Consider the following 27,592-nt stretch of genomic DNA (forward strand, 5'->3'; position numbering starts at 1 on the left):
CGGCCGACGCCCGGACCCGCCGCTAAGCTGCCCTCCCGGCGACCGTGCCGGGGTATCGAGCGGCCACGTTCGTGATTCATCCCTGCCAGCACCGCACGCCAACAGGTCACGGGGTCGATCCGTGAGGGGCGGCAGGCTGAGGGGCGGCAAGCGATCCGTGAGTGGCGGCAGCAGGCTGACGTTCGTGAGGGGCGGCAGGCAGTCCGTGAGGGGAGGGCTGAGGTTCGTGAGGGGCGGCAGGCTGAGGTCCGTGAGGGGCGGATACCCGGGTCAGGATATCACGTGACGCCTCATACACGCACCCCTGTTCCGGGAAATCGTGCTGATTAAGATCGACAGCGTGAAATGGGGGACGGAAGTGGAAAATCCGGGATTGGAGATGGCATTAGATGACCGAAGCTAATTGGAATAATGACCGTGCCTATATAACATAAAGGCATTTACCAAAACTCAAACGCTTGGAATGACTTAAATAGGAGGATTGGATGACATTATTCAACTGCCAAAGACCGCTTTTTAGCGTTGGCTTGATCTCGGTCACTATTTTTCGAGCTACATAGTTCGGAAATAGTCCTAGTTGAAGGTGCCCTGTTCCAGATTGTCGTCTTACGATCGATAATTTGAGCTTGACGTCTCCCACCCTCTTTGTTTTTCATCTTCCAAACTGCACAGGTGAACCCACTTTAGAGAAACTTAAGTGCGTTATTTGTATTATCATCATCATATCAGCGCAAGACGGACGTGCGAAAAGAACGTTAATTGAACAGGACTGGTACGCTCCCGCCTCCGGCCGGGTCAGGGCGGGTCAGTCGAGGGGCGGCCGGCGGCGGGGGCGGCGAATCACACGGAACATGAGTGGACGCCCACGGCGGATAGGGTGGCCGGGAGACAGCTGCTCCACAGCTTATCAGTTGACCACGTTGATCTGAAACAAACGAGCAACGCATTAGTGACCGGCAATGAAGATTCTTTCGAGAAAGACTTCAAGGAGATGATTTAAAATTGCTTGCTGGAAATGGCCAGAGCCGTCGAAAAATTCCGGCCCGCTTAACTCTTAAAACTACACCGGCAAATCAACTACCGAGTCGACCTGGACCGTTAGCCAAGCGCGAGACCTACGCAAGTCGCAGCCGCAACCCCCTCCCAACTAGCACCCCAAAGGTCGCCGGTTCGAGACTCACCACGTCGTCGATTTTCAGTATGGAGCAGACGGTCTCTGCGGCGAGCGTGATGGCCGACACGGAGACCAGCAGCGGCTGCACCACGCTCTCCTCCAGGATGTTGGTGATCTGACCGCGGCGCACGTTGATGCCGGCGTTCTGCGGACGATCACAGGAGGAAGGGAGGGGAACGTCAAGGTAACGACTCGGTAAACGCGAGACTCGGGCCATGGTCGGCGGTGGCGGGCCAGAGGTGAAATACATCACAGCTACAACGACACGGAAAACATGTTTAATTCCCCTCAATCCTCAGAAAACACGACCTCTTGTCGCTTCGTCCAAAATCCTTCCCATGCTAGTCTGTCATACAGTCAACACTTCTTGCTACGACCGTCATCAGAGCTCGAAACACCCAGTCCCCTGTCGTGATCTCGAGCTCCGGGGACCCGGAGACCCTGCCCAATGCCCATCATTGCACGGGAACGCCATTCAAGCGGCTATTCCGAGGAAATGCTGGTGGTTCACGGCGGCTGACAGTGGCACGGCAGACTATTATAACCAGAAACATATGCACACTGCAAAGTCCGGTGGCCTAACTGTCCGCTATCCCGACCTGTTGACGACTACATAGCATAACCACAGGAGTAAACACGCGCAGCTGCCTTAAACGCTAGATCCAGCCATCCTCCACCAGGTCTCCAGCGCTGAGTAGAGCTGGATCCAGCGTGAATACGGACAACCCCAGTTTACACAAACAAACCACGAACTAACCAACCCGGTCACCTTGAGACAGAGACCCTCCTGGCCCAGCCACCTGGCCGACAGGCATGTCCAATCACCTGCTGTCCCCTCCCCTTCCCGGCTCACCCCACCAGCTGCCAACCGATGGCCACCGAGTGGTCTCAGACACCTGGCACGGTATGACCGACTGGCCAGCGGATGGTGACAGGTGTTGAACAAACGAGTGGTGTTTGCTAGTTCGATGACGAAAAACACGGGCGACCTAGTGTGATTAATGTTGTAAAATGCTCGGCGCGCATACATAATTTGAATTGAGATGCCGCCTGACGTCGGTACTGCAATAGGGCGATGTCCAACACCAGGCTACTAAGGCCTGGCTACACTATGCGTTTTCTGCGTGCGTTTTTGCAGGTTTGCGTGTTTTGCGTAATATCGTTCTAGGAAAAAAGTTATAAGCAATATAATTTTTACTTTGGTTATATACAAAAGCTAATATAACTCTTATGTAACTAAAATTTAAGGTGAAAAACATCACAAAAACGTAATATCGTTCTTTTTTCTAGAACGATATCACGCAAAACACGCAAACACGCAAAAAACGCACGAAGAAAACGCATAGTGTAGCCAGGCCTAAGATAATTTTCTTACAAAGTTGGGAGCAATCATGTTAGGCGATAAAAATAAGATCCCTTGCGCAGCTGATTCTGGCCGCAGTTGGAGGCACTAATTGGTGGGTCATGGTCACCATGTCCACAATGAGATGCATCGAGGCCGATCGTTCTGCCAATATTGTGTTCCAAATGACGTCATTAAAACGATTGATATGAGCCTCAAACCAGTCACGATGCCATTTCCAGAACACATTAACCGCAAATCAATAGCAGTCGGTTAAATATCAGCCTCAACATAATAGTGGAAGACCAATAAACAGACAATAAAACACAAAAGCATGTAACTCATCACTCAATCGCCTTTCACGCAGCTCTGACCTTCAATATCAGCCTTCATTCGCCATTTCTCGACGCCAAATCTTTGTTTGCCCTCTCCACACACTCGAAGTCCCACTACAGTATCCCTGGCATCCCAGAGTTTTTTTTTGTGTTTTTTTTTTACAATCTTCCACCAGCCGCATGTCCCTTCACGTCCCTACCTCCCCTGTCCCCACCATTCTCTCCCACTCTCCTGTCTTCCTCCCTCTCTCCCACTCTCACCTTCTCTCCCTTGGCGTGCCGGTTGCGCAGCTCTGTCACCGTCACGATCGGGTTGAGGCCGGCGTTCTCGGCCAGTGTGTACGGTATGATCTCCAGGGCGTCGGCGAACGCCCGGAAACAGTAGGCCTCGACTCCGGTCAGGGTGTGAGAGTGCTCGGAGAGCCGCAGGGTCATCTCCATCTCCGGGGCGCCGCCGCCGGCGATCAGAGCCCTGGAGGAGAGGGAAGGGGGTTAGCGGGCGACGTCCCGCTCTGCTTGGGTCAGAAAGACAATCGTAAGACACACAGGCTGGATTCAACTCAAAACCTCTCTTTGTCGAAACACATTTTACCACTCAACAGAAGCTCAGGATGACTAAACTACCGCGAAAGTCACGGAAATCCACAGCGCTTGCATGTCTGATGAGACACCTTTGGAACAGAGGCACGACAACCCGACGTTTCGACCGGATTTTAATGCCAGATAATGGTACAAATCTCTACCTAATTGCAAAAGTGGCGGCCGCGCTATGACAATATAATGCGGTGCTCAATATTTGGTGTGAAAAGACGCTTATGTCAGACAATCAACTTCACGAAATGCTTTGTATAAAATGACATTGTAGCCGGTCACAAAGCGTGGCTAATATTAAAAATGCTTTCTTTGCCTTCCATCACACACAAGCATTGAATAGTTGTCATGCTTGTCAATATCCTCTTCACATTATCTTTATCACTTCTGTTATACCTGAACCCAACTTCAAGTGCCTTCTCGTGGTCAACTCAACCTTTCAGTGAACACACTCTTTCTCACCAACGTTGCACTCCGATCTCCATGCCCAACTTTTTTTAGACGATGCAGGCCTGTTATGTCGCCACCCTCATCTGACGATGCATTTTTTTCGCTACTCTCACAGATCTTTTTTTCTATTTACGAAACACATCAATAAACAGTTTTATTACGATACCCCCTCCACCACTGACCGTTTTTTGACGAGGCAGCGGATGACGCAGAGGGCGTCGTGCAGCGATCGGTCGGCCTCCTCCAGCACCAGCTTGTTGCTGCCGCGCAGCAGCACGTTCACCGTACGGCCGCGGTTCTGCACGCCCGTGATCTGTGAGGAGATGGGGGACGGTGAGAGACGCAGAGGGACGCGAAGGCGAGGTGTTCACAAGCCGGAGAGGTGACCGGACAGCTGGTATAGGTAAGCAGGAGGGCAGATTAAAGGACATTGATTAGTGCAGAGGAAGACAATAATTACATTGCCACTTGACAATTGCTATAAAAACACGTCCGCATAATGCTAGAGTAGAAACCACGCATGGCTTCATACAAATTCAATCTTCCAGTCAATAAACCTAGCAGGCAAGTGTTCTATGGAGGCAATATAGAGCCCCCATGTATGCATTGTATATACTATACTCGTACATCCGCCTATGCTATACCGGCCTCACCTTGACCATTTTGCTGCTGCCTGTCTGGATCTCCTCGGCCAGCTCGGCCGTGGCCAGCGTGTCGGCTGTGAAGTGGTCCAGAGACGCCGCCGGCCGCACGTTCAGGCTCTTACACACGTACTCTATGTCCTCCCGCTCAATGTCCTTGATGACCATGATCTTCATCTTGGCCAGGAAGTGGTGCGCCAGGTCACTCACTGCGTCCCTGTGGTTCAGAGGTCAGGTCAGATGGGGTTGTGATGAGGTCGCGTTTTTAAGAAGTTGATAAAGGAATTTGAGGGATTCCGGTATAAATTAAAGGTAGTGTGCCACCTTTGAAAGATTTCCCATTTTATTTTTCCTAGGATAAGAAGCTTCTGTTTTTACCTAATATCGCAAAAAAAATCAAAAATGGGCCTGGAATAGTGCCTTTTTCGCCTAAAAGTTTATCGGTTTTTAGATATGTATAACAACTGTAGTGGGCTCACCTGCAAACAGGCGTCGGGCAACAATCGCGAATGCGGCGCACTTGTGACAATAAGCAAAGGTCATTATAGTGTTACGACCATACGACGTACGGGAATGAGTTATCAGCTGTCTAATCGTAGACAACGCAATGTCGAGCCTTAAACTGTAAGCCCGTATTGGTATTGTTTCTTTTATTTGGCTGTCGAACATTATTTATGGTTTGAAATATGATTTTATGTAAAATAATTGATATGAAAAAGCCGTCTTATAAGTTATGACCCCATTTCACCACACGCAAGTGGCAGAAATGACAATGATCAGCTGACGCATTTTTCTTGGCCGAAGTCAGAGCGCGCGGCCCGACGCACCACGCGTATTTGGAAATTCCGACCTCGACGAGCATCAGAAGCCACCTAACAGGCGTGTTCGAAACCGCAGGAGATGATGATGAACGGGTTTATCGAAACTTGATTGGATGAGCATATCGGTAATAGCGATTTCAGTGTGTGCATTTATTGTTCATAGTGGTGTGAAATGTGGTTGGGGTACGACCGACAACCCGTCGGGGCGAATTTCGCACTGGGGTACTCAAAATTTGAAGAATTTAAGACGTTTCCATGAGTTTTGAAGGTATGGATAAGTTCTAAAAATCCGGTTCTCCTTATCTGGGCCATTAACTCCATACGGTCCAAGAAAGCTGGCACACTACCTTTAAAGCTATTTCGCACTCCGCGTCAGCTTATGACGTAATACATTGAGTAAAACGTGACTATCCCCGGAAGGGCAAAACCCGGACCGGAAATACATTTTGCCGGCGATTTAGTATTTTGAAATACATATTGTAATTACTTGCCAGTTGCCATATTCTAAAGCATAATTCACGCACGACTCGGAAACAACTGCAAGCTGAGGCAACATTTCATTAGCTCTGTTTAGACGATCTAATAACGGCTTAGCAACAATCGACGATCCGCAAAGCGAGACCGGTTTACGCGTGCACAACGCCCTTGTCAATCTCTAAGCACACATATCTGGGTATAAAAACAGCTCGGCTTCTGCCCGGCTACCGCTGTCACAAACCGGTTCTTTCCCGGGTGCGGGCGTTGCTACCGACCTGAGGATGGACTTTTGTACCAGCAGCACATTGCAGCCGGACTTTTTGATCTGTTTGACTATGTTGAGCAGGTACTGCCGCTCCTCCCGCAGTACCCGGTCCATTGCCGCGTAGTCGGATACCACCACCTGGTTGTCCATCTGAGAACAGGACAGAACATGTGATCATAAATGGAATATAGCGGTGGAGAGTGAAACTGAGCAGACACTCCCATGAGCTGATAAGAAGAACGAAGATAGCCATAAAGACTTACAGTCAAGTCGAAAAAAGAACTCATGATAAACATTGCTTATTCGTTGAATTTTCGTCGGATGAGTTGAAGCACAAACCAAGCCGGGCTTCACGGCACATAGATGAGCAGCCAAGACTTTAACGCACCAAAACCGGATGACGACCAAAATAACACCTCGCCCGGCGCTGCCCAACGCGTCCACAACCCAACCAGACTATCCTCATCCCACGTCGGACCCCGCGACTCACGTCAGTCTTGGGCGGCGAGATGCAGAACTGGATGAGGCCGATCTTGGGCTTGTCAACGCGCGTCGGGCCGCCGAAGCTGCTGCTCTTCTGGTCGAAGAGCACGCCGTCAATGAGCTCGGTGTCCTCAACCACGCCTCCCAGCTTCTTCATGATCTTGATGTCCTGTGGAATGGTGCATTGAAAACGACGGTGAACATGTCGATATTGTCTATTGATGTCCTGTGGAGTAATGCATTGAAAACGATGGTGAACATTGATGACCAGTCAATCGCTGAGTGCGGGCGAGCCACGCCCTCACCACCGCATTGGCTAATTACTCACGAGGCAGCCCAGCGAGCTAGCAGGAATGAACCTATTTGTGATACATTATTTTAAATCAAATATGTATATCAATCTCCCTCAGTCCCACGTTCATTCCTCACACTCCACAGTCCATACGTCACACCATCTCTACCCACCTTGAGGTCGACATTGGTATCCTTGGCCGGGTCGATGACCTTCAGCACGGCGTCCACCGATGTCGCCGCCAGGGTGCCGGCGTGCTGGTGGACCACCTTCGAGTTGAGCGATGTGGAGGCCGACTTGAGCAGGCTCTCGCGGTCCGAGAGGTCCACCGGGGTGGCCATGTCGGCCAGAATCTCGGAGCACTTTTCGCCGGCGCGCAGGAACGACTCGGAGATGGCCGTGGGGTGGATACCACGTGACAGCAGCTTGGCCGACGCGTCCAGCAGGGCGCCGGCCAGGATTACTACCGACGTGGTGCCGTCGCCGGCCTCGGCGTCCTGTGCCTTCGACAGCTCCACCAGCTGAGGGAAATAAAGGGCAGTCAGTGATGGACAAAGGTGCCAACAGGCACAAACGACAAGCAGCCATGTAGGTAAATGGAGCCTTGAACAGGTCTATCAGCTGAAGAGCTGAACTTAGGGCGAACACTGTGATGGAGAGGGACTTTTTGGGCACACCCACAGGGTGGCAGACTACCGTAAACCAGAGCAACTTTGTACCACTTTTTGGAGAACTCATGTACTTACTGTCTAGATAGCCAGTGTCGCTCCAATTCTTACCAGTTCCGCTCCTTACATCATCCTAGCAACTTCTGTTTTTTGCGCCAAAATCAAGGCTTTTATTATAAAAATTCTGCTGCTGTCAAGGTCACATAACAAAAGCAGGTCTGTTCACACATAGTTAGGGCACATATTGGGCTAAATTGCCTGCATGAAAAAATGTCCCAAATATTACGATGGATTTTTAAAAAATAAGCAAAGTATCTTTTCCATGGTGGACCAAAGTTGCACTGATGGACCAAAGTTGCTCTGGTTTACGGTACATAATTCTATTAATGAATAAAAGCACATTGAAAAACTGCACTAGCTGCAAGTCTGCTGCACTCAATAGTAGACCCATTATGTTTGACACAGAGGATGTCTGGTAGCCACTAATTAATCAACTGGCAAATAGACACAGACAATCAATGACAAATTTGGTAGTGATTTGCTTGCAGTCACGAGTAGGTGTAGTTTAGTCTTAGTTACCATTTTGGCTGCTGGGTGAGCCAGTTTCATTTGCTGCAGGATAGTGGCACCATCATTGGTGATTGTGACATCACCCTTGGGCTCCTGGATCTGAAAAAAAGATTTACATCATAAGGCATGGAAAAATGGAATACAAAATAGGTTCACATAGAGAGCAAGGCAAGAGCAAGAGACAGCTAGGCTAAGACTAATAAAATTGTTGGCATAAAAAACACACACAAGTGTTTGGTCAAAACACCACCATCCACCTTAGTAAAGAACAGTAGCAAAGGAATGCATCATAGTTTACACTAAAAACTTTTTATATACACTCTGCTAAAACAAGACCTGAAGAGCCAACACAGGTCTCACTTGTCACCATGAACATTACCATTTTGTCCATTCCTTTGGGTCCAAGGCTGGTTCTGACAGCATCAGCCACAGCTGGAAACAACACAGGGGAATTGATTCATTACTCGTTGTTGACCAGAGCATCACAAAAAGACAGCTTGACATGCCTGTGAGGTCACAATCAATCACTTCCACTATGATAACATATTAATCATCAAGGCAGCCAGGACTCAAGGAGTGAAAACAATATGATGAACCACTCTTTTGACAAAGTTGAGCAAGCTGCAGTAATATGGACCTTATTACTTGAAAAAAAAAGAACAAGAAATGAGTCTGAGAAATGAGAATGTTACCTGGGTGGAAGCGATAGGAGACAAGGAATATAAGATTTGTCAATGCAAATGCAGGTGCCCATGAAATATGAATCTCAGTCTCAAAAGGAGTCAAAGGATAAGATAAGTACCTATAGTTTTGGCAATCTCATAGCAGGCATCTCATATGCTGCCACCCATTTATTTTAAATCATTTCACTTCAGTTCCTGAGATATCTACATGAATTTTGCTGTAGGTTGCACATTGGTACGTTATAAGTTTGTAGCCTTGTAGGTTGTACCTCAGTTAGTAGGTAAGGTAAGGTCAGGTTAAATTATGTTTTGCTCTGTAAGACTATCTGGTTAGAGACTTATAAGCAAAATTTGTGTAAATATCTTAACAACTTGAGAGTCTTATCAGTTATCTCATGGAGTCTAGCGACTTTTCAAAGATGGGTGGTGGCATGTGACAGGCCTGCTATAAAAATACATAATAATATAACATAATATAAGATAAAGGAATATAATAGATCTAAGATATTATTATATATAAAAATATAAGTCATACTTCTTGGACTAACACACATCATATATAGATTCTGGACACAGGAAAACAGAAAGGAACAAAATTCATCCCTGAAAAGGCATGTGGATTTTATCTTCAGTTTGACTTGACCCCCGACTGGAAAAAATGCACGCTTTCGTCGAGAACTCGAGCGTAGTTGGGCGTTTGCGCCGAAAATTTTCGGCGTACTTCGGCGTAAATCGACGGCTTGCGCCGAAATTTTCGGCGTACTTCGGCGTAAATCGCGAAAAAACGTCCGGGGAGTGGCACCAACCCCCCTCGGCCGGCGAGGGTTAAATGTCTTCGGGAGTTTAACATCTTAAATATCACTTATCTTGTCTCGTATTCGTCTCAGGGTATTTAAGTCATGTTCAGTGAACCTGATTGCGACTCTCCCACGGCGGGAACAGTTCACCGATCCAGAGTGAGGTTATGGATTGTTGGATCCCCTAGTTCAGATAACGTATGCTATCGTGCGCGTATTGACCGTTGTGATTCCTGTATTTCCGGCGTGTGGTTTGTGAGCGGACTGGGACGCTGGCAATCGGTCCCGCGTGGCCTGGTATCTGCCCGATCCCATCGGCCGTGCTTGCACCACGCCTGTTGAAGGCCCCGTCAGGCGTCAGTCACCGGCTGGGCACTACTGCTGATCAGAGCCGGGCAACAAAATAAAGGTTACGTTATGGAACATGCCAGTGAGTTTGTGAGTCAGGAGATTTTGTGATAGCGAACCCTGGTGCTCGGTCCCGCATGGCCTGCTGATGTCTTTTGTCTGCCCGATCCCGTCGACCGTGCCAACAACCGTCTGTAGACAGTAGTCACTGGAAGACAGTCACACACACGCCAGCCCCCCCCCCCTCAATGAAAAGTGCGTGGCTACAGCCTGCAGCCATCAGTAAGCCTTGAAAATTTTCGGCGCATGAAGCATGGCTTGGTAAAATAATTTCGGCGCATAAACCCTTGCGCCGAAATTTCGGCGCATCACCTCCGCCGAGAACTTCAGCGTAGTGGAGGCATTTTTTCCAGTCGGGACTTGACCCACCAATAAGAAACCATGAAACAACAGCACAATAACAGTAAATGGTGAACAAACAGCACTCAGTGTTGCATGCAGTGCGGAAATACAGATAAATTAACTGATGCAGGTACCATAATTCATTTTTTATTTGCTTTCAAGAGTTTGTAGTTTCTATAATCAGTCTGCAACATTTAGTGTGATTAGACCCAGTTTGGAGCATTATTGAGGGTCGCACGAGCATACGTCCCTTTAGACCTGTAGTCAAGCAAAAGGGGGTTTAACATATATGGAAACTTCTAGCGATTCTCAGGCTAATTTAGAACTGACGCCTTGGTACCGAACAAGAAAGGACGTGACTACTAGTCAAGAGAACGACTACAGTGAAGTTGGATGCTTGGGTCACAAGGCTACGCATCCTTATCCAACAACACAGGCTAATTACCTTTTGCAGCAGTGATGCTGCTGGCCCTGATTTCTGCAGGTTTTGTCTTATCTTTGAAGGCGGAATGCTGGTTAGATGATCCCACTGCCCGAGCGGGAGCGGGTGCCTTGGCAGCAGCAGGCTGTGTCATGATTGAACTGTGTCACACCACTAACAAAGATGAGATCAAATAATTATAAACGAAATAGCCTAGAATGCACGTGCTCCGCCGCTTTGAATCCGAAAAGACACTCCCTTCTCAACAAAGCGTTCGCGTTGGTCACGAGGGAAAGCATTCGCTATTCCTTATATTATGACGTTATTACATATGAAACGGCAATGAACACTAAATTTCACGAATAGAAATGCAGTATTACATTATATGACGTCATATTTATTACATTTGAATTCCAAAGAAAATAGCCGGCTTTCGCTTTTTGTATTTGCTGCGCCATATATGTATTGAAAGGAATTTTAAGAATAGTCTAGAAGTGCAAAAGGTGCAAAATCTATTGACCCATCTTCGACCGCAAAATACATTATTCAACAAATATCCAGTAACCATACGAGTAACCATGCCAAAAACTCGTCACAGTGCACAAATGATTACACGGTACGAATATTTAAAACCTTTTTGATTACTATTTTTGAAATAATTTTATCTCTTTTCGGCCTATTGAAGTTATTTCATCTTTTGGCAGCAGCAGTTCTTCAAATTATTGCTGCCAAATGTACTCAGAGAATTATGGTTATGGCGCTAAAATAAGCTAGGGCGTAATTTGAATTGTAAATTGCATGGAAGTTCCTATCTTTTTGGATTTGTTATTTGAAGACATATAGGTTCTTGACCTCTATATCTATAGTCTTGAAAAAGGGATTATTATCGAGGCTGCTGTGGTATTTTGTCTCAAAATTCCTTTTTTTATTGGATACCTAGCTTGTAGTGGTAGTTTGTAGTTAGGGTATAAATGATTGTTTTTACTCCAACGAAGACAGAAAATTGTATTGGGAAGTTCTATCTTGGGTCGGTTGGTAGGTGATGTTGGGGCAGAGTCAACCAAAATTGTGTAGGGGTGGTGGTGTGAAGGCCTGCCGACATTGCTTTGAATGGGTCTGAAGAATAAGAATAAGTGTTATTGTTATGTAGGTAACTATCTATTGTCATTGACTAGGCTGTGTTGAAAGTATTTACAGGGTGTGTGCAATTTTTATGAATGTTAATGGGTGGCATGATTGTGAGCTTACAATGTTATGCCCTTTTAATGTGCAATCTTTTTTGTTCCAGGTGTGCCTGCTCATGAAAAAAAAGTATTCTGTGTACTGAAGGTATAAAACCAGATGGATAGCTCTGGCATTCAGAGTCCTCAATGTAGCAGCACTATGAAACCATCAAGTACAAAATGTGTGGGAGGAAGTTTGCTTCAGTTCTTTCAAAAGAAGGTTGAACTGCCTCAGTCACATACTGCAGAGACTGAAAGGAGTGAAAAGCCTGAAACCCTTGGAAATTCACCTTCAGAAGGACAAGAAAAGGTAAATGGCACTGTATCATCCAAAGAACAGGATGCTCACAAAAGAAAAGGGCATGCAGAGAGAAGAAGACACTCAAATGAAACCAGAGCTCAGAATTCAAGCAGTGCATCTGAAAAGACTGAATTGAAGAATATCAAAAGCAAAAAATCAATCAACAATGGTGCCAATGATGAACCCAGAAAGCCGAAGCCATCTGATCATGAAGAAGATTTGAAGGACAAGAGTGCATCTAGACTATCCTCACAAAACCCTTTCCAGATTCTTATGCAGTCTGGGAAAAAGAAAGGGGTGTGGGATAAACCAACTGCTAAAGCCAAAGAAGCAGAAGCCATGCTATCAGATGATGAGTGTGTTGAACTGTGTAAAGAAGAGAAGGATGAAAAAAGGACATTGCCTGGGAAAGGTGAAGCCAAACCAGAAAATGTGAAATATTTTTCCATCTTCTCACCAAAGGCTAGAAAAAATCAGGTTCAGACTGGTTTGGACAGTGATGCTAATTCAGACACTCCAGACAAAAGTGATAAAGTAGACAAAACTTCTAAAAAGTCTGGAGCTCAGAATTTGGCCAAAGAGAAGCAGAAGTCCTCAAAAAGTAGCCAAAGATCATCAATAGCTGGAAAAGAGTCATCCAAGAGAAAGAAGTCATCAGAAATATCTGAGGATAATACAAACAAGGTCAAGTCCAAGAAATCTAGAGGTTCAAAGACATCTGTGGAGCACAGTGAAAGATCATCTGAAATTGCTCGCAAGAGAAAAGGGATTGAATCAGAATCTGTTACAAAGGTGACACCACACTCAACACCCAAAAAGTCGCGCCTAAAAGTTGCTAGCGACAGTGATTTTGAACCTGAGGATGTGAACAGTGGCAAGCGCAAGGGGCGGACGCCGTCCAAATCCCAGAGCGGTAGCAGCAAGCGCCCCCGTACTGACTCCGCAGCACGCACTGATGCGAAGTCTCCCACCAAACCAGCGACTCTGTCCGCCGCCCAGAAACTCGTCAAAAAATCGCGGGAACAGGCGAAACGGAGATCTGGCGACGCGTCCTCACGGCGCCAGTCAGCTTCCTCCACCAAAGCCGGAGCGAAGCAGACCCTGCTGACGGTAGGACGAAAGCCGGACGAGGCGTCTTCCGCTGTCTCCGCCACGGCCAGTCCTCGGCGCCAGTCGAGTCGGGCAGAGAAGAAGAAGAGCCGAGCAGCTCCGAGCGACAGTGAAATCGAGTTCACCCCGGGACGGAAGTCGAGCAGTCGACGGAGTGACGCGAACGCAGACACCACGCCCCGGCATACCTCCGGACGGAAACGGTCACGGACCGGGCGGAACCGACCGACAGAGACCAGCGGGAGCGAACTGGAAGCCACGCCTGTAAAGAAACCAACCAAGCGAACATCTACAGGCACTCGGCGCCGACTCAGTAGCACGGATATCGAAGTGCTACCGACAGCTGCCGAGGCCGACGGACCGCGACGCTCTCCGGAGAGGCGGCGCCCGTCCCGACCCCGGAGACCAGTGGTGCTCAGTGACAGTGAGGTGGAGTCGTCACCGGCCAAGCGGCCCGCGCGCCGGTCCCGTGCCGCGCCTCCCTCGACCGCCGCTGACGGCGAGTCGCCGGCTCCGCGCCGCTCCTCCCGTCCGTCCCGACCGGTGCGCCGGCTGAGCGACAGTGAGGTCGAGGTCAGTCCCATGAAGAAGCCTGCGCGTGGAAAACGATCCGCTGCGACGGATGACCCGGAGGTCGTTCTGGTGCGGTCTCGCTCGGCGGGTCAGCCGTCAGCCGGCGCGCGGCCCGCTCGCGGCGGTGTGGACGCGTTCCAGATGCTCCGCCGCGGCGGTCGGCCTCCCAAGGAGACGGCTGCAGAGAAGGCTGCCAACGAGGCTCGGCGTGCCTTCCTGGCCAGTGGAGTTCCAGAGCGACTGCAGGTGCAGGCGGAGGTGGCCAAGTGAGTGTGACAGGGTCACGGGTCAGTATTTCTGCCGTTCTGTCGCGTGCGCACGCTGCTTGATATTTCACCCTCGGCTATTTTTTTTTTGTGGGTGGGTTACCGAGTAAGTAAAGGATGTGATACATTATCGATCGTTAAAGACTAAAGTCATTCTCATGTAAATGCAGTATTTACAGGCGGCAGCTGTATGGCAAGCACCCTAAAACTTTTGATCAAATGCTCACCTCTTGCCGTTCTTAAATGCGTGCTCTGTTTAATTGCCCTCTCACCTGACTGACTTGTTTGTGCCCTCAGGCGTTTGGAGGAGTCGCTGACGCCTATGTTCCCGGAGGTGAGCCACGTTCTCCAGCGCGTTGACGATCAGCCGGCCGCTCCGTCTGCCAGCCCTCCCCCGCTGCCGCCCGGTCTGAGCTGGGTGACCGAGCCGCCGCCGCCGCCACCGCTGGCTGCGAGCCTGACGACTCCAGTTGGAGGTCTGGTGCCGGGTCTGGCGGCTCTGCTCGGCAGGAAACCTGAGGTGGCGGCCGATGTAGGTGCCGGTGGGGACGCCAGCGGCGAGACGGCATCTATTGCTGATCCTAGCACTGAGGACGTGACGAAGACGGCAGCAGCCGAAGCCGTCGACCCAGGCGAGCCAGCCGACTCCAGTTCCCCGCCGGCCTGCCTGCCCCGCCTCTCCCAGCCCGAGTGTGCCGCCTCGCTCCGCCAGCTCCTGGACGCACTCAGCGAATCCTCTACCCCCGTCCCCTCTGGTACTACCTCCTCATCAACCACCTCCAGCGGCGCTGCCTCCACCACCCCCTCTGCAGGCCCGTCTCTCTGGACGGACAGATTCCGCCCGCGTCACCACGACGCGTTCGCCGGCGCCTGTCTGCCGGCCGGTGAGCTGCACGAGTGGCTGGCCGAGTGGCGCGCCCCCTCGTCAGGAGTAGACTGGGAGGATGACGGCAGCGAGGAGCCTGCCTCGGACGGCACCGTGCTGCTGCTCGGACCGACCGGCTGCGGCAAAACCAGCGCAGTGTACGCCGCAGCGGCGCAGCTCGGCTTTCAGGTGAGCACGCTGAATGGGAGTGGTGGGTTTGGGGCGTGGGTTGATTGGTGGAGCGTTTTCTCTATTTTACCATTATTTTTGTTTTTCGTTTTGCCTAGTTAGCCTAGTCTTATTTTTGGGGTTGACATCGTTATCGACGCCGTAGATTTTTTGTTACGGGTCACGAATACGTTCTTGTGTCAGTTATTTCACGTCATGTATTTAGGCTTGTGCAAATGATCATTCCAAACTGACCAGATTTCGTCCCTTCTGTTTTACCGGTGTGCCATGGTGTCAACATATTTTCTGACCTCGCCTTCATCACGCTCGGTGTCCGCCGTCTTTCAGGTGCTGGAGGTTAGTGCGTCGAACCGCCGCTCGGGGCGCCACCTGTCCTCCCAGCTGTCGGAGGCCACTCAGTCCCAGCGAGTCAGCCTGCTGGGCGGCGGCGGCGGCGGTACAACCGCCGACCCGCCCAGCCGCAGTCTGCTACTGCTCGAGGACGTCCAACTGGTCTCTGAGGAGCTGGACGATGGTTTCCTGGCGGCCGCCGCCAGCCTGGCCGCCGCTGCCAAACGACCAGTGGTGCTCACCAGTGACGACCCAGCGGTGACCCGCACCCGTCTGCTGCGCGCGCTGCCGCACCGGCTTCTGACGGCCACCGCGCCGGCCGCCGCCGAGCTCCGCGTTCGTCTGGTCCTGGTGGCTCTCAGTCAGGGCTGGCTGCTGCCGGAGCGGGTCGCCGCGCGGCTGGCCGGGACCGGGGACGCGCGCCGCGCCCTCCTGCAGCTGCAGTGGCTCTGTGAGGGCCAGCCGGACGGCGCAGAGACGGTGGACACGTGGCAGGCGCTGACGGAGGCGCAGCTGGAGCCGATGGAGGAGTTTGTAGACCGCTTGCCGCCGACGCTGAAGGTGGTGCGGCTGACTGACAGCGAGTCAGAGCCGGAGGATACGGCGGCGGGGCTGCCGACGGTACCGGCCGGTCGCCGGCAGAGCGGCTGGACCATGCCGACACCAGAGGTCGCCGCCGGGTATGACGGCCAGACTCGGCGCCGCTGGCGGTGCGTCGACCCGGACCTGTTCTCAGATGAGGACGAGGCACGACCGCCGGCTCCTAGCCCTGCCCCGGCCCCGGCGGCGGAGGCTACCCCGGCGCAGAGCGAGGAGGAGACTCCACCGGAGGACCGCGCGCTGCTGGCGGAGTCTGTGGCGGCTCTGAGTGACCTCTATGACGTCCGCTCCGAGTGTGACGCTCTGGTGGCCCCGACTGACCGGCTGGGCTCCGGCTCCTGGTGGCGGCGGCGGCCCCAGGCAGACATGGCCGAGTCAGAGCAGCCCCGCTGTGTGACAGAGGAGCGGTGTGACCAGCTCGGGCAGCAGCTGGCAGCCGAGGCGCTCGGTGCGGCCGGCCGCCGCTGCGCCGACCGACTGCGGACCGCGAGGGATCGGTTCGCGTCCAGCGGTCGACCCGAGCCGGAGGGTCTGCGTCTGCCCCTGTATGAGGAGGAGGAGGTCCGGCAGATAGCCTGGGAGCACCACTCGCGCCTGGCGCCGGCCGTCCCCAGTCTGCTGCTGAGCCGGCGAGCCGCCGCCGCGGACCTGCTGCCATCTATCCGCCGGATCTGCAGGCTCGAGTGCCACCGCCGGGCGACAGATGGCGGGCGGACGAGGAGATTCCTGCACTACTTTGACCAGATGGGGCTCCACGCCGTCCCCAGCGGACTGAGAACGCATGTCTGCGAGAGCCTGATGTGATTATTAGTGTCGTGAGCTGGAATGTCTGCGATTGGTTAAGGTGATGTTTGACCGCTGCGCAAACCTCAGTCCTCTGGACGCATGCATGCGGGATTGGGAGCGGATGGCCGTGAATGTATTGGTACTGCTGAACGCATGTGATCTTTTGACGCTCGTAGTGGAATGATTTGGGTAGAGATGTTTGCACGTTGCTTGGTGGATGTGTTAGGCCAATTTTATACCGCGAAGGCAATCCCTGAATGGTATGTCTCGTTCGTGGTAAGAGGGACCAGATGCGTGCCTTCCAGTTCATATTTGTGTACAAAGGGCTAAGGGCATTTCCGCTCAGTATGAGATTGTGAGCCTCCTGCCAAAATGCGTCCACAATAAACACTTTTTCCAGATGCATTGTGCTGTCTAAACCGGTGCATTTCGTTGCCCGATTCTTACTCTGAACGTCAGCTATTCCTTACACTCACGAACAACACATTATTTAGATATCGTTTTATTCATACACATTCACTACACATACCTAGTTATCGTGCGAAGAAGGAACTAGGAAGATATCCATTAACCTGTATGCCCTCTCAGAGGACAGATTTGCCCCGTTCAGCCCAGGCGCAGCCCCTTTCGCTGACATGCGACCACGCTGATGTACAGCAGATGTCAATGAAATACCAGTAAAACGCCTTTTGGGCGAAGAACGAGCGAGCGAGATAGTGAGCCCTGCACGTGCGGAAGGGCGAGAGGGTGCTTCCAACGGGCTTGCGCAAAGCACCTTTCTAACTGGTCACTAGCGGTGTGCCAAATTTGAACGCAATCGGCCCAGCCGTTCCTGAGATCTGGAAGCGGCATTCTGCACGTGCGCACGTGCAAACGGGGTCCAAAATGACTTTTGCACGGCACCCTACTAACTGGTCCCCAACCGTGTACCAAATTTGAGCGCAATCGGCCCAGCCGTTCTTGAGATCTGGAAACGCCCCTTGCACGTGCGCACGTGCAGTAGCACCCTAACCGCAACACATGGGAATGCATTGCCTGGTGGGTGCCTACCTGTATGCCAAGTTTCAGCGAAATCGCCCCAGTAATTACCGAGTTACTGAAATGGGAACAAATTTGGCACCTCTTATTGTTGTATTTTGCACGTGCACTGGGGGTGACCCACATGCATCGAGAGTATCCTATTTTGGGTAAAAGGGATGCTGCTACCCTACAAAAATTACCGCAAGTCAATCGCCCAAGCGGTTGCTGAGATATGAGCCTCTCAAAATCACTACTTTTGCAAAACAGCTTGAACACCCTTGACTTTTCACGTGGCACGTGCCACAACGGTCACTGAGATGTATCAAAAGTAGTCAATTACGGGGTAGAAGGGATGGGGCTACCCAGCAAAAAAGACCGCAGGCCAATCGGTCCAGCGGTTGCTGAGATATAAGCCTCTCAAAAGCGTTACAGGCCGGGCCGGGCCGGGCCGGGCCGGGCCGGGCCGGGCCGCTCATACTGAGATTTTTCCGTTATATTGAAAAGACTCACTTCGCTCGCTGCGCTCGCTCGCTCGTAATGATCATGGGGCGGTGTGTAGACAGTCCGCCGATAGGGTTGTCAACACGTACAGTTAAAATACAGATACATCTGTAGACAGACTGACCATTCCCTGAGACAGTAATGTTCGCACAATCATACAATAGTTACCCATTGCTCTTGCGAGCGACATTGAATAGCAGCGTATCGGACTACATTTTTTCTGCTTATGACGGCAGAGAAATGTAAATCGTCACCCGGCAGTCTGCACAAACAGACTGGTCCTTCTCATTCCGTATCTCCATCACTCGCTCCGGACATAAAACCCACGGAACCTCCATCATGCGCTCCTTCCAACACTCAGCACAACCAACAACAAACATGACTATCGGGTTCACGACTGGCCTCCTCTAGCTCACGCCACCACCCCTCGGCGACCTATGTAGTCCCGCGGTTCGGCGGACTTAACCCCTCAGTTCCACCCTCAGTCGCCCCGGGTCTGAGCCATGTCCAGCTCCAGTCTCGGCCGCTCCTGACTCCTGTGACACTCTGTGACCGTCTCGGCCGCCGCCAGTACCGGCTGGAAGGCGGACCGCACCGAGTGCAGTACGGTCGGGGACGGCGTGGAGGGCGGCACGGCCGGGGCGCCCGACACCACTGGCAGGGCGGTGCGAGTGCGCGCCTCGTGGTCACGTCGTTCTCGAGCGCGCCGGTTCTGGAACCAGATCTTCACCTGAGGGGGGAAAGGGGAGCGAGTACTGTCAGTAGGTGAAGTGTCAGAATATATCGGTGAGATAGCAAAGCTAAAAACTAGATAAGATAAATATGCATCTGGGTAGGGGACAAAGAACTTTGGAAAGTTGAAGACGCGATAAACGCGTTTTGTTGATTGAAACAACACAGTACAAGAGAATGACAGCATCCCTGTTACTTTCATCCACAATCTGGCTCATTATCCAGCACATATTTATACGCCCTATAACGAGTGAGCAGGTGACAAGAATTTTGATAGGGCCCGGCAAGCCCCATCGCGGAACCATTCTTCCGTGATGGCTCTTTTCAAAGGACCAACAAAAGCGAAACAGCGCGGGCCAGCCGGCCGAAAATTGGTCGGCTCGCCCGTCTAATGCGGCGGCCCTCGCCAATGGAGTCCTCGGTTCCACTCAAGTTTACGTTTCAACTACTAGCCGTCTCGGCGCCGGCCGGTTTGAAACACGTCCTCCAATGCCCGTCCACCGTGTCATCACCGTCCAACAATCTGCTACAGATCGGAGCCGGCTGCTCTCGGCGCCGCACGGCCCGGTGTGACCACTCCTCCCCTCTCTCCCTCCTCAGTGTGTCACATTGTTGTCGCCGAGTGGCAGCCGGCGGTGGGCCCGCTCCGGGACCGCCACGGGCCGCTCATCCCTCTGTCCACGCCTAATCAACCGTCCAACCCATAAATAAACCGGCATTGACACGCCGGCCGCGTCGGCCGATGGCGCCCACAGTGCGCTAATGTACTATAAACAAGACGATAATCCCCCTATAAAATAACCCGGGCCTATCTTTCCACAGAGCGGGCGGGCGCAGGGCGACACTGAGGGGTCCGGACAGGACGGGCGGAGCCGCCGCGGCCAAGAGGCGCCCCTACGGAGCGCGACGCTAGACGGTGCTGTCACTGACTGGATCGGCAATCGTGTTGTGTCGGCCAGTCAACTCCATTTTCTGTCGTGCGCCCTCCTCGGTCCTCTTCTCGTCACTCTGATGGGAACGCTACCATACACGTTTCTTTCCAAACACTTCGTGTTCAACATAGTCTTCAGCCAAGTCTGTCCAGATACGGCTTCATGTCCAATATCCGGTAGCTGCCTAACCCAGGCTGCTCGGCTGATCCAGTGTCACATTCCAGCTGCCCTATCTCTCCCAGCACATCTCCTAATCCTTCCAACCCAGTCTCCCTGAGACACGACGCCTGACCAATCAGCCCCCTCTTCTCTCCAGCCTCGGAGAACACCAGTAATGTTTCTCGTCCCCCTGTACCGCCGCCACCGCCGTACCATCGTGCCACGCGCTCACCAAGACAAACCCAGGGCTTACTGAGGCGCAGCTCTGAGCTCGCACCTGGCTGCCGAGTGCCGCTGCTGGCACGGTTCTTTGCCAGTCCAGGCGCCGTAATGGGTCTGTTCCAGTGATAACCATCATAGTCGGGAGCGCCGCTAATAGGTGGTCTAAGGAAGCACCCCTCATACATTCCACCCCGGCTCCGCGGAATGTGCGACCCCGAATAGCGGAGGACAGGGGAAGCCAGGGGACCGATATCCGATACAATATGGCGATAGGCTATGCGTGTATTATAATGAGATAAGCAATCGCAATTTGTTATTAAAAACGAATATGATCGGCTCACAGCTGGATACTCTATCGACATGCTCCATGCAGTTTTTTTTTAACAAAACAAAAAAAAAAGATAAAAGGACATTGGTGATCACTCGGGTCTGTGAAAACTATCCCGGTAAATAGGCACTCACCCGGGTCTGAGAGAGGCAGAGCAGGCTGGCCAGCTCCGTCACGTCGTAGCTGCTCAGATACTGTTTGTGTCGGAACTTGTGCTCCAGCAGCGCGATCTGGTGTGACGAGAACGGGATGCGCGGGTTCCGGCCCAGCCGCCGCTTCTGCACGCCTTCCTTCTTTGGTCCTGTGACACACGGCTCACCGTTAGAAGTCAGCCACACAGAGCTGTCACAGAGCTGACACTCCTTCTTAGGTCCTGTGACACACGGCTCACTGTTAGTAGTCAGTCTTCCTCATTTGATGTCAACGAGGGAAAGGCTTGGATAACACTAACAAGTGCGCGCCATGGATCAAATTTAATCACACCACATCCGTTCAGGGGATCTCTAAATTTTGGTACGTTTTACATTGCTGATGGGCCCATGTGCAGCAGTAATTTATCTCGCGAGAACAGAGCTGAAATAGCTCAGCTCTCAGCCCGGGCTGCATTCCGTGCGGTATACGCCCTGACCGGCGCGGCGCGCAGAGTGCGTGTGGCCACAGTACCACGCCGGTATGCAGATGACTCGCGCCGCTCGGGCGACATAGACGATGAAATGTACCGATAGCGGCGGCCAGCTTTTGTAGCGCGCCTCCCGCCCAGATAATCATAATTCACTAACCACGGGCCGGCCGGCGCGCGCGCGACCGACAACTGTCTCAAATTGAGCTTTTGCCCGGCGGCCGAGATGCACGCAACCATCCAGAAAAATGCCGAAAAATTCAGGCCTCTATCGTCAACAGTGTGGGTCTGATGGGATCGGCGCGCCGCCCTAAGCCGATTATAATGGGCGCGGACGTGTGCTTTCACAGCGAATGGCACGCTTCCCTCATCTCCTTTCAGTGTGCTGGCATCGGTATGCTGAGGAGACGGGACACACTGCGCCTTGGACAGTGTTTAGTAATGTGAAGAAAGAACGTCTCAATTAGCATTGTGTCTCTTATACACGCAGTCAACGTTTGTTCTAAGGATGTTTGTCAACCGATGCACTTGAACTGGAAACAAGGCAAGGCACTTTGATAGCATGGAATGAAAAAAACGCCCCAATATAAAAACCTATAGTCTGGCAAACTTAAGAAAGAACGGAATTGAAGCGCCTGAATCACCTAGCACGTGTTTTGATCACTTGAAATGCATGATTCGGAGAAATTTGTTTATCCCGCACCGTAGACAGTGTTTACAATTGCTTCACGTGCAAAGAGAGAAACTGTTAAACGTCTCGTAGGCAGTTTGTCTAGTCTGAAATATTAGTCTGAAATATGTCGTATTTTTCATAAAAACTGTATTTTTACCTTTAAGCGCCCGAAAGATATCGGCGGTAGGGGATAAAATTATTAAACCGCTCGTAGGTAGAAAATCTTTTAAACGTCTCGCCTATCGGCTCGACGTTTAACAAATTTGTTCTACCTACTCGCGGTTTAATATATATTAATACATACTTTACGGTGCGTTCACTGGAGATTAACCGTGCGTTAATTCGAAGGTAGCCGTGCACCAATTTAAATTGGTGCACGCGCGTGCAGTGATGACTTTCTCAGCTGAAGTTTTTCGGAAGGGTCATTGACTTTATTCTAAGAATTCCCGTAAAAGGCCCTTTTAGTGTCATGGACTAAGTTTAATTTTAATTCAAATTCGCACCGTTAAGCATGTATTAATTAGTTTAACACATGGTTTCCGTGCATAAATGGTTTTAACGCACTCGTGGATGGAATGGAGCACTTGTGCGTTAATGCACTCGTTTCACTCGTGCATTAACACACTCGTGCTCCAATCCATCCACGTCGTGCGTTAAAACCATTTACACACGGGAAACCATGCGTTAATATATATTATCCCGCACCGTAGACAGTGTTTACAATTGCTTCACGTTCAAAGAGAGAAAATTATCAGATGTCGTTTAACTGATTTGTTAAGCGTCTAAATGATTAACAAACTGTTAAACGTCTAGTAGACATTTCGTCTAGTCTGAATTATGTCGTATTTTTTATATAAGATGTATTTTTTACCTTAGAGCGCCCGAAACATATCGGCGGTACGGGATAAAATCATTAAACCGCTCGTAGGTAGAAAAATCTTTTAAACGTCTCGCCTATCGGCTCGACGTTCAAAATATTTGTTCTACCTACTCGCGGTTTAATACATATGTAGCAAAAGTTGTGACAGAAAATATGCTCTCACAGTATAAATGCGCGTGCATCAACGGCCGCAGCACTTAAAATCCGTTTTTTCTTGGGTTTGCCAGACTATAATGAGTATACTTGTTATTTGACGTTGGGAGTATATAAATCTCGCCCGGGGCTGAGAAAATGCATTTTATTCACCGAGGTTTTGTGCGGAGAACGGAGAGCCGGTAGACACTAGGTCTGTCGCAAAAACCCTAAGTGAATAAAGCAACATTTTCACAGCCAAGGTTGGGAAGAGCCAGCCAAACCACATGCTGTACCGGCGCAACAGTAAATATTATATTTGTGCTTTTCATTGTTGGGTTGCATCAAGTATGAAAGATGAAATGCCCTTCTTAACCCTAATTAGGGTTTGAAAAAATTTGAGGATGAAGAGGGTGAAAGGCCAGAAGTTAAAAACAAAGAAGTGTATAGAGTCCAGCAGGAGTGAGGAAACCGTGAGGAAAACTGAACATTGGGCGGAACGCCTAATCAAACGCGTCTTGGATCCCAGCTGAACCGATATCAAATGTTCATTGTTGCGCCTTTGATGCTTTGCGCATTTAAATTGTGACAATGCCGAAAACGTACATTCCGAAGACGACGAAGTCGAAATATATCAATAACTTTTTTGGCCTCATTTTAATATTATTTCACTACCGTAACATGAGCATAAGGTAACTCTATCACCATAGCATTCATTACCTATAATGCTCAAACAAGCCTCAGCTCGCCTCAGCTCTCAAACAAGAAGACTTCAAGAATTTAATCGCGTTCAAATTAGAGCGGGAGAGAGGTGACACGACGGCTACAAATACCAAACTCGAAAAAAACATCTATAGCAAATCACGCGTTACAAGGCGTTATATGACACACTTGGATGTGACTCAGCGCAATCAGGAGAAACTTGGTCATTACTTTTTTTTCGCTCATGCGATTGACATTATGCATTACCATCACCAATATAAACGAAGGAATGCCTCATTAATTGTATTCTTGTAGATTTCTACACTTGTTACATTCTGAGGAAGGCCTGTTGGTCGAAATATCACCCATATAACGTTTTGGCTATTACATATTAAAGTCAGTCACCGTGGGATATTCCAGCCCCGACGGTAAAAGCTACAGTCTTGCTAAGCCCTCATTAATTGTTGGCGATTGGCGTTGTGATGTGACAAAATGCAATGGTCGTCTGACAACATAAATTTAAAATCGAGTATCATCATAAGGAGCAATCGAAACTGGAGAACATTTACAAGCTCCGAACGCCGCCGAAATTGTAGCTCAGCTGCATATTGGACGATCAACAAAGGATGTGAGGGGAAGAAGGCGGGTCTTGAAATGTGGAATACCTAGAACCATAGGCGGCGGAACGGGGAGGGCACCGGGGCACCGTGCCCCCCTTTGATTTTGGCATTTTAACATTAGCCCTATGGGCGTTGCATGGAAAGAATGGGACCAAAAGTCGGCAGTGCCAGTGCCCCCTTTAATTGAAGGTGTTCCGCCGCTACTGCCTAGAACCAGTAATTAGCTGTAGGGACGGCAAATGTGAATTCAGGCAACATTCCAGGGACCTCACCCAAATCATCTGGAAATTCCTTTTGGGCAAGAACTGGTCTTGCAACACGGAGAATCGACCCTAATTCAAACAGACCGCTGACCCATAAGTGTTAAAGACGAAACAGCAAGCTGTATCAATCGTTTGAAGTTCCTCAAAGACAGAGCAAGTACTTTGGAAGTCAGCTCCTCACCAACTCAAAGGAAAGCAACACCGTGTGAACACTGAACTATGTAGGGACCAGTTTGTTCTATTTCGGTTTGGAGCTACCCTGCTCAGCAAATCTTATTTTCTTATTGAATCCAATTTTATGTCAAGAAACTAAGAGTAGTACTTTTGTTTATATAATTTTGCTTTACTTGATTTCCGTCAACGGGTTCGCACTCGGAACCAGTGCGAACCAGGAGACGTTCCTTTTATCGTCTCGTATAGCAGGGGTTTCCAAGATTTTGTTTACTGGAATTAACTTTGTACCGACTCAAGAATACAAAGCGAACGCGTTATGTTATACACGCCTTATGTTATGTTTAAGCATTAAAACCATTGCCGCCCATTTCTGATGAATAACATGTATGCACATAGAACTGTCGACCTTATGGCCTGTTCGGTTGTGTAAATATGTTCCTAAATCGTGATGGACGTTAGCTAGCCAAAATCAAATCAAGATGGGCTACAAAGGAATTATCGGAGCTGTTTCATTCGAAATTCCAAATCAGCCCGTATTTTAAGTTTGTATGTTTCTGTTCATGTTTCCAGTGACTGTTTTATTGTTGAGCGCGCATGTAAGGCGTTCATCTTTTTTTATTCGTAGCTCAAAATTATGTTTTCTTTTAAGAAAACTAGCTGATATACATACAGCCAGGAATCATGCTGCATTAGAGCATTGCCGGAGCCGACAACAATAAAGCTTTTCGTCTATGTATTAGGTATTTATGGATCGCAAACGTGGAAATACATCTTCACATGAGAGCAACGCTTTTTTGGGAATGCTCAGTATACCTGAAGCGGTTTGACTTTCTCACACCCATCCACCAAGCACAAAAAGCCATCAGCTCGGCGGTGTTTACGGCCGACACGCGCCGCGGGCGGCTCAACACTTACGTGGCAGTTTGGGCGGCTTGTAGCGGGTGCAGTTGAGCCAATCATACTCTGGTTCTTTGTCGTCTGCGGGCGGCGTGGCGCTCCGCCGGCGCCCCGACAGGATGCCCTCGATGCTGAAGTCGCTCGTCACGCGGCCGGTGTTGGTTTCCTGTGCGGCCGGCCGGTGACTGCAGTCTCCCGGGGGACAGTCGGACAGGACGGCCGGCGGTGACCCGCACACAGTAGCGGGTGCCGCTGGCCGGCCCAGCTCGCCCCAGCCGGCCGGGGCCGGTGTCGGCAGCCAGGGAGCAGCCCACAGCTGCCCGCCGTACAGGGTCTGGCACAGCTCGTGGTAGCGCAGCACCTCCATGTAGGAGAGCTGTGTCGGCCGGTCGGGAGAGTCGCACGAGGCCTGCATGCTGCCCGCGCGGCCGGCGGACTCGGTCTGCCCGTCCGTCCCGGCGCCGCAGACGGCCGGCCGGCCCGTCCCGGCCCGCGAGAGGACGAGCAGCTAATGAGCCGTGCACCGCGGACGAGCCACGACGCACAAACGCGCTGCGACAGCACCCCTAATTGGCTAAACAAATAATGTTTGGCCAGCGTTCATGTGCCGGCCGCCACCGACCGCTAAGCCTTCCACGCGCTTTGTCCGGCCGGCCGCCAAAAGGGCCCGAACGGGTGTCGGTGGTGCGCCTAATTCGGCTTGTTCTGTTTGCCCGCGTGCCGACAAGCGGCTCAGCGGCGGGGTAACAAATCTGTCCGCCGCGCTGAGCGGGCGGCGGATTTGTTTTTCGCGCCGATAATGTTTCATAAAGCGCGGCGCATGTCTGTATCCCGTGTCAATTAGCGTCCAAATTAGCCGGGCCGTCCGAGTGAGTGGGCTCCGCGCGGGGCACGGTGGCGGCGGCCGTGGTTAATCAGGGTGCTCAGGTGCGCAGTGCGGCCCGCGGCGCCGCGTGCCGAGCAGAGCAGCTGAGTGACACGCGCCCCGGGCACTGATTACCGGTCGGACGGAGCCGTGTCTCCGCACCGCCCCGGGCGACGGCGGGGACCCGGTCAGAGCAGCAGCACGGGAACGGTGGGGAGAAGGGCGGAGCAGACGAGAGCTGAAACTGAAGAGTGGGTGAGAATGGTTATATATCGTGCTAAACGAGGTCAAATTTATTGAAAAACCACGGAACAGTAGCTCCAAACCCCTCGACCAGCCCAATGTCAAACCGTCCGGTAAGGTACAGAAAAATGTGCAAGGAGATGAGGACAGATTAGGTTGCACAAGGCCTCACGTTAAGCCGCGACTCTGGCTGACCCAGAGCTAGCTCTGTATCTCGTGCGCGGTGTTATATAATACTGAACGAGGCAGGTGTAAATAAACTTTTTAAGACCGAGGCCGAGTTCAAAAATCAGTAAGGAGGGACTGAGGTCTTGAAAATTGATCACCGGCCGAGTTTGGAATGTATTTTACTGTATGCCAACAATAAATTAATGTTCTGGACCGAAGCTCTTAGCCGACTTAGGAACGAGACCATCCCAAAATGTTGGCTTAAATGCAAACTGGTATAGTTCGTTTTTTTTCAAAAGGACGCTGGCTCAAAGTTCAATATCGAAGCTCTCACGTGAGTTTTGGCAGCTTCAGTGTCTGGCAAAGAATTTCTTACCGAAAAAATAACCGATTTCAAATTGTGCACGGTAAGTAGCTGGAAATTGTTTCTTAAAAATGATCATACTATGATGACGTCAC

At 50.8% G+C, this 27,592-nt stretch overlaps 3 protein-coding genes across 4 annotated transcripts; 1 reads left to right on the top strand and 2 right to left on the bottom strand.

The window, feature by feature from the left end:
* Positions 1-693: 693 nt before the first annotated feature.
* LOC122367695 (T-complex protein 1 subunit delta-like) lies at positions 694-11,164 on the bottom strand. The gene is made up of 11 exons (XM_043341028.1): positions 10,785-11,164; positions 8,489-8,541; positions 8,119-8,208; positions 7,045-7,392; positions 6,587-6,748; positions 6,107-6,246; positions 4,546-4,750; positions 4,075-4,205; positions 3,113-3,323; positions 1,182-1,319; positions 694-925 (listed from the first exon to the last, which is right to left on the bottom strand). The coding sequence occupies exons 1-11, from the start codon at positions 10,912-10,914 to the stop codon at positions 908-910; spliced, it is 1,626 nt and encodes a 541-aa protein (XP_043196963.1). The 5' UTR covers positions 10,915-11,164; the 3' UTR covers positions 694-907.
* Positions 11,165-11,487: 323 nt separating this feature from the next.
* LOC122367696 (probable replication factor C subunit 1) lies at positions 11,488-17,399 on the top strand. 2 transcript variants are annotated; one of them, XM_043341031.1, is made up of 4 exons: positions 11,488-11,511; positions 12,049-14,233; positions 14,531-15,287; positions 15,615-17,399. In XM_043341031.1, the coding sequence occupies exons 2-4, from the start codon at positions 12,102-12,104 to the stop codon at positions 17,019-17,021; spliced, it is 4,296 nt and encodes a 1,431-aa protein (XP_043196966.1). In that variant the 5' UTR covers positions 11,488-11,511; positions 12,049-12,101; the 3' UTR covers positions 17,022-17,399. The 2 variants fall into 2 exon arrangements, with proteins under 2 accessions (XP_043196966.1, XP_043196965.1); XM_043341030.1 differs by having other exon boundaries at positions 11,509-11,549.
* Positions 17,400-18,436: 1,037 nt separating this feature from the next.
* LOC122367697 (homeobox protein MSX-1-like) lies at positions 18,437-27,282 on the bottom strand. Its single transcript, XM_043341032.1, has 3 exons — positions 25,876-27,282; positions 21,032-21,198; positions 18,437-19,254 (listed from the first exon to the last, which is right to left on the bottom strand). The coding sequence occupies exons 1-3, from the start codon at positions 26,270-26,272 to the stop codon at positions 19,006-19,008; spliced, it is 813 nt and encodes a 270-aa protein (XP_043196967.1). The 5' UTR covers positions 26,273-27,282; the 3' UTR covers positions 18,437-19,005.
* Positions 27,283-27,592: the final 310 nt, after the last annotated feature.

This window comes from Amphibalanus amphitrite, unplaced genomic scaffold, assembly GCF_019059575.1.
Source record: "Amphibalanus amphitrite isolate SeventyFive unplaced genomic scaffold, NRLGWU_Aamphi_draft 000890F_arrow, whole genome shotgun sequence".
Taxonomy (NCBI): Eukaryota; Metazoa; Arthropoda; class Thecostraca; order Balanomorpha; family Balanidae; genus Amphibalanus; species Amphibalanus amphitrite.

Bases quoted from the DNA above. Each gene is read 5' to 3' on its own strand.
- LOC122367695 (XM_043341028.1), bottom strand. From the start codon at position 10,914: ATGACACAGCCTGCTGCTGCCAAGGCACCCGCTCCCGCTCGGGCAGTG. The intron at 8,209-8,488 runs GTAATGTTCATG...TCTTTTTTTCAG, and splicing joins CCAAAGGAATGGACAAAATG to ATCCAGGAGCCCAAGGGTGA. The intron at 3,324-4,074 runs GTCAGTGGTGGA...CCTCTCCTCCAG, and splicing joins CGCTGCCTCGTCAAAAAACG to GGCTCTGATCGCCGGCGGCG.
- LOC122367696 (XM_043341031.1), top strand. From the start codon at position 12,102: ATGGATAGCTCTGGCATTCAGAGTCCTCAATGTAGCAGCACTATGAAA. The intron at 14,234-14,530 runs GTGAGTGTGACA...TTGTGCCCTCAG, and splicing joins GTGCAGGCGGAGGTGGCCAA to GCGTTTGGAGGAGTCGCTGA. The intron at 15,288-15,614 runs GTGAGCACGCTG...GCCGTCTTTCAG, and splicing joins CGGCGCAGCTCGGCTTTCAG to GTGCTGGAGGTTAGTGCGTC.
- LOC122367697 (XM_043341032.1), bottom strand. From the start codon at position 26,272: ATGCAGGCCTCGTGCGACTCTCCCGACCGGCCGACACAGCTCTCCTAC. The intron at 21,199-25,875 runs GTAAGTGTTGAG...CGTGTGTCACAG, and splicing joins CAAGCCGCCCAAACTGCCAC to GACCAAAGAAGGAAGGCGTG. The intron at 19,255-21,031 runs GTGAGTGCCTAT...TTCCCCCCTCAG, and splicing joins TCTGCCTCTCTCAGACCCGG to GTGAAGATCTGGTTCCAGAA.